Source organism: Arachis ipaensis, chromosome B10 (assembly GCF_059453495.1).
Source record: "Arachis ipaensis isolate K30076 ecotype BB chromosome B10, ASM5945349v1, whole genome shotgun sequence".
Taxonomy (NCBI): Eukaryota; Viridiplantae; Streptophyta; class Magnoliopsida; order Fabales; family Fabaceae; genus Arachis; species Arachis ipaensis.
This window is the reverse complement of record NC_142435.1, coordinates 141,127,585-141,133,152: the sequence shown is the minus strand read 5'-3', so window position 1 is coordinate 141,133,152 and position 5,568 is coordinate 141,127,585. Positions and strand designations below refer to the sequence as shown.

General features: G+C 27.9%; 1 protein-coding gene across 2 annotated transcripts; it reads right to left on the bottom strand.

Annotated features, from left to right (window-relative positions):
* On the bottom strand, nucleotides 1-5,199 carry LOC107621594 (pectinesterase 31-like). 2 transcript variants are annotated; one of them, XM_016323627.3, is made up of 6 exons: nucleotides 4,847-5,199; nucleotides 3,761-3,865; nucleotides 3,536-3,613; nucleotides 2,210-2,397; nucleotides 945-1,118; nucleotides 1-286 (listed from the first exon to the last, which is right to left on the bottom strand). In XM_016323627.3, exons 1-6 carry the CDS (start codon nucleotides 5,099-5,101, stop codon nucleotides 136-138), a joined length of 951 nt encoding a protein of 316 aa, XP_016179113.1. In that variant the 5' UTR covers nucleotides 5,102-5,199; the 3' UTR covers nucleotides 1-135. The 2 variants fall into 2 exon arrangements, with proteins under 2 accessions (XP_016179113.1, XP_020969471.1); XM_021113812.2 differs by having other exon boundaries at nucleotides 3,536-3,640; nucleotides 4,847-5,185.
* Between the last annotated feature and the right edge of the window lie 369 nt (nucleotides 5,200-5,568).

The window sequence follows — 5,568 nt, the reverse complement described above, 5'->3', positions numbered from 1 at the left end:
TTAGTCAAATATGATATTTTGTTTTATATGTGGAATTGAGATTGATAAGCACTTCAAAATTCAAGATACTTATTCAAGTATTTGAGATAGTCTCATGTCAAAAAAGTGTTGTCCTCATCAGTGATATTGTTATTTCTAAGCAAAATATGGAACCTTGAAAGCCATTCTTTGAGCAAGCCAAGGTTTATTTGCTTCTGGATCAATGAAGCTATGAAGCAAGAACTGTTCTGCTTCTTCTCTGGCCCATTTGACCCGTTTTGATCGGCAATAACCCGGCCCGAAACACCTGTATCGCATTCAAATATTAATTTGATCCCTAGAAAAAGTACAAAATAAAATAGATGGATATCTCTTATTCTGTACAAGGGAGGACCAACTTAACTAATATTGAAAATTTTTGAAATTTTAATTTACTAGGTCATAAATATTTTGTAAACGGTTGCAACTAAGACATATTAGTCATATATATATGCGACAATTTAGATTGTATTTAGTTTTTCTTTTTTGATAGAGGATTTTATAGGTCATCCAAATGAAAATATTTTTACCATAAAAATGATAGTTAATACTACTATTTTTAATCAAACATATCAGATTATTTAATTATTTTTAGCTATTATTTTTGTATAAAGGAAATTTGTGACTATGTTTATTGTAACATAAGGATGCAAAAATGAGTATACAAATGAAAATTAACTCTTTGGACATACCTAACATTATAAAAATTAACAATAATATTATATATACATAAAAAATTTACCACCAAATTAACTACTCATATAGAATATATATTAAAATATAAAATATAAATTAAAAATAAATTAACACCACATTTATATACAAATATATAATATAATTAATTTAGTGACTAATTTTTTATATGCACATAGCATATTTGTAAAATTAAATATGAGTAAATGAAAGGGCTTAAAGAAGAGAAGAACCTGTATTCAAAAAAGCAAGCAGTTTTCTCATTGTCAGCATTACCCCAATTGTTCCAACCAGCAAGTTGTATACATGGATCCATATAAGTGAATGCAAAGACCACTCTTGCAAAGGGTCCCCATGGTCTTCCAAGATATGCATATTCCCTTCCCCCATTACCTGTGATAACACATCTGCCATGCAAATATTTCATCAACTTAAAAGGATTACAACCAAAACTCAGCTAAATTATTTAGTCTCTTTAAGAATGCTGCTGCTCTATAACTCATCAAGTGGAACTTTGTGGGGCTTTTAAAGGGTCTAGACCTTGCTTTGAATATGAGACTATCATATTAGTATTGAAGTAGATTATATGATAGTAGTCAAATTATGTTCATATAGGTAGCGTTTGGTGGAGAGACAGAGACGAAAAGACTGAGACTGAAAGACAGAGATTAAGAAATAGAAATTGAAATAAATCTCAGTATTCTATTTGGTGCAAAGTGGGAGACAGAAATTGAAATAAGAATAAAACTCTAATTTAATTTGTACAAAGGGTAAAACTAGAATTAATTAATTGAAATGAGGATATTTTAGGTATAAAATGTTATTAAAATTTCAGTCTCCATCTCTAAAAATTTTAGTCCCCTGTGTCCCTGTTTTTTGGAGGTACTAAAATACTGAAATTTTAGAGACAGAGACAAAAATTTTAGTACCAGTCTCTGAACCAACAAATATGATACTGAGTCTCAGTCTCTCAGTCTCTGTCTCAGTACCTCAAAACAAACGCTATCATAAGAATGTTACTTTATATTTGACAAAATTGTTTGGAGACTAATTTAACTCTATATAAATCTATGACATATTAAATGACATGTCACATGTCATTGATATTGATACATTACACGATTATTTTGACAGATGGTATTGATCTGTCTTGTCATTATGTCACGTGACATTTAATGTGACATATTATTATCTAAGTGACAGAAAAATCAATTTGACTTATAGTTGTATTTTTTAAAGATTAATATAACTAATTTATTTTGTAATGGACTGATTTAAAAAAATGAATAATCTTTCGAAGACGAATTTAAGTATTAACCTAAAGTATTCAAGTTAAAACACAATTTGCATTATTCTATGGAAAACATGATAAAGTGTAGGAAAGGAAAGGAAAGGAAACTAACCCTATTTCCCAAGTAAAATTTTTAGAACTTCTAGTGAAAAATATTGCAAAACCAAAAGAAAGAAAGATAGATGAGAATGATCACAATTCACACACCTTTGGAACACAAAACCAGTTGTTTCATGTGGAGATTTTCTGCTCTGTGCTGTTATGAAGCCTTGGGATTTGCAGTGGATATGACAATGCTCCAAGAGGGCAGTGCTATTGCCAAAAATGAAGTCCACACTTCCTTCAATGTAGCAATCTCTAAAATATTGTTTGCCATAATGTAAATACAGTGTGTCCTGCATCATAATTATGACACAAAATCATTAATTTATTCCACTTTTTTAATTCAAGTTGTTATAATTATTTCAGCAAAAAAACAGGCTATAAATTAAAGGGTCAATAGTTCAATCAACTATTAATAATAAAAAGACCACCTCCCACAATGAAATTACTTTAGGATTTTTACAAAGAATTTTGTATCTTAAGTAAAAGATGGATTATTTGAGAATTATCAATTCTTTTTTCTCCCTAATTAAGCATATCAACATGTACAAAGAACCATGTAAGATACTCTAAGAAAATATGATAAGAGTGAGGTTAATGAATAGTAGCATGATTTTATTTTATTTTTGAGTCATAAATATCTTTTAATTTATAGAAGATAATTCTGTTCAAATTAAGAATCACATTATAGTAGGATTAATTTTTTACTTATTCTTAAAGCTTTTTATGAACCGTTCATTTCTTGTTAATTAAATAAATATTAATTTTTTTTATTATATTTTATATTAATAATTTAGATTTATGATTTAGAATTTAAAATTTAAGATTTAGTTTTTAAAATTTAGAATTTAGGATTTAAGATATTTTATTTTTTTATTTTTCCTTCTTCTTTTACTTTTAATAATAAATTAATTCTTAGAGAATATTGCATTCTTTTTTTTTAAGAACACATTAGCATTGGTTCTAATTCTATCAATGAAAAATTTTCTACTTACAAATACGAATCAACCTCTCTTAAAAAAAAATAGGGTAAAATACAATTTTTATTTTTAAAATTTGTCAAAAATTTTAAAAATACTCCCAAATTTTATTTGTTTTAATTTTATCCTAAAGTTTTTTTATTTGCATCAAATATATCTCTGAGAGTTATTTTTTCAAAAAATTTAAGACCAATCAAATAATAATACATGACAATTATATTTATTTGCTTGTGTTAAATATTATTCTTGTAAAATTATTATTGCTAGGAGTATATTTGATATAAATTGAAAATTTTTAATACTTTTAGCAAATTTTATCGACAAAATATACTTTATTAAAAAAAAATATAACATGTGAACTTGACTAGAAAACAAAATTTTGAAAAAGAAAAAAAAATATAAAGAACCTTGTAAAGTATAAAGTACTAGTTAAATAAAAGAGTGAAGAGACCTGCCATCCAAGGAACCTGCAATTATAGAAAGCACATCGATCAGCTGTTACTCTCATAGCCACAGCTTGCCCTGAACCCTTCCTTCCACCAAAAACAACCTCACACTTTTGTTATAAATTATAATCAAATTTCATAATAAACAAACTAACTTCATATTTATAATTAAAATTCTATTCAAATTCAGATAAAAAGTTTACTCGTTAAAAGCAGAGGAAAGTGATTACCTGAGGGGAAGAATTCTCGAAGGTAATGTTCTCAGCAATGAAGTCTTCACCTTCCACAATGGTGCTGCCACAACCAAACGTTCCTCCTCCTATCACCTTTTCACCCTGCAACCTCATAGTACGGATTTGTTGGATGCATGACATTCAAATATGTCCCAACAAGTATATAGTTGATATCCCTAGTATCTATGTTACTGCCCTAAGTTTAATGTGTCGATTAAGATTTAATCTCCAAACTGTTTGCTAAATTGTTATTATTCTTAATTACTATTGTGTGAGTTTAATTTTTTATGCAATGATAATGTAAAACAATCATAATCATTTAATTAGATTCATACGTTTAAATGACTTTTAAAGTTATAAAATTATTTATTTTTATTTATGTGATAAGATATAATTAATTATATGTATACTGAATCATATTATGTAGAGCATAAATATGAATAATATTTAATAAATACTATATTGAAATGAAAATATGCATCAATAAAGCTTATTTGAGGGACAATTTTAATGTGCCTTAAAATTTTTGGAGAGTTATTTATTTATTTTATTGATAGAGCTAATTTGAATGTTCACTCAAAAAATATATAGCATGAGTAATGCTATATATATAGGTACAAATTTTGTTGTCAACTAAATCCAACTAATTTAATCGAGCATCAATAAAAATTATTCTCATTATTTTTATTGGATTTGAATCTTCTAAAGTTTGAATTTCACTTTAGAGAGTAAAGTGTGACCTTTCATCATTAATTTTATAAGTGAGACAAAAAAAAAATATGAAAGAGGAACTATTCAAGGTAAAAGATCACACTTTCCTCTCTAAAGTAAAATTCTCTAAATCTATTTTTATTTGTCACTCACTCAAATTTTATTATTCAATTTGGTTAGACTTCATTTAGAAAAAAAAAAATGTACGGATATACATTTATTATATAACACATGATTACATGCACCAAATAAAAATATAAACTGCCAACGAATTATAGCTTAAATGATATAGTCTTTCTATATTCATGTAGAGGTCGTCTGTTCGAGACTCCTGACTTTGAAAAAAATTAAAATAAAAAATAAAAACATTACTTTGGGGTGTTGGATTCTTGTAGCAGTGTTATTCCATGTGAGAACAGTGTCCTCAAGAAATATGCCGGCAAGCGTGATGAACCTCTTTGTCTTCGCCACATAAACAGGCTGCCTGTAGATTCCCGGGGCCACCCGGATCACCGTCCGGCGAGTGTTGCCTACCGGCACCGCATCGATCGCCTCCTGCACCGTCCGGTAGTCTCCTTTTCCGTCCTGTGACACCGTTATAACCTTAACAGAATGCGAAGCCTCCATTAATTGTAGTAGCTTCTTCTATGCTCTATAACTCTTTCAAATTCAACAATTCTCTCTGGCCTTTTATTCAGTGAAAGTAGCTTGTAGAGAACGCAGAGAATCTAAAGAAAATTAAAGGACTCGCACTACACACAATATATATTGAGATTCATATTCTTGGTTGGTCTGTTATCTTAACTTTTTTTTAAATATTATTATAATAATAAGTTAATAACACTTGCTCGTTTAGTTTTGGGCAGAATATATATTTTCCTTATGCTAATAATAACTTGGAGTTATATAAACATAGACCTAATTCTCATATTGGTTCTTTAAGTTATATTGGTAGCTCAATATGATTTTTTTAAATTTTCAATTTATTCAATTTGATTCTAGCTATAACTTAATCTCTGTGACTCACTATTAGTTTTTAATTATGTTTTTACTTTTTAGTGCTATATTGAGATAAATTAATAATGGTCACGTTG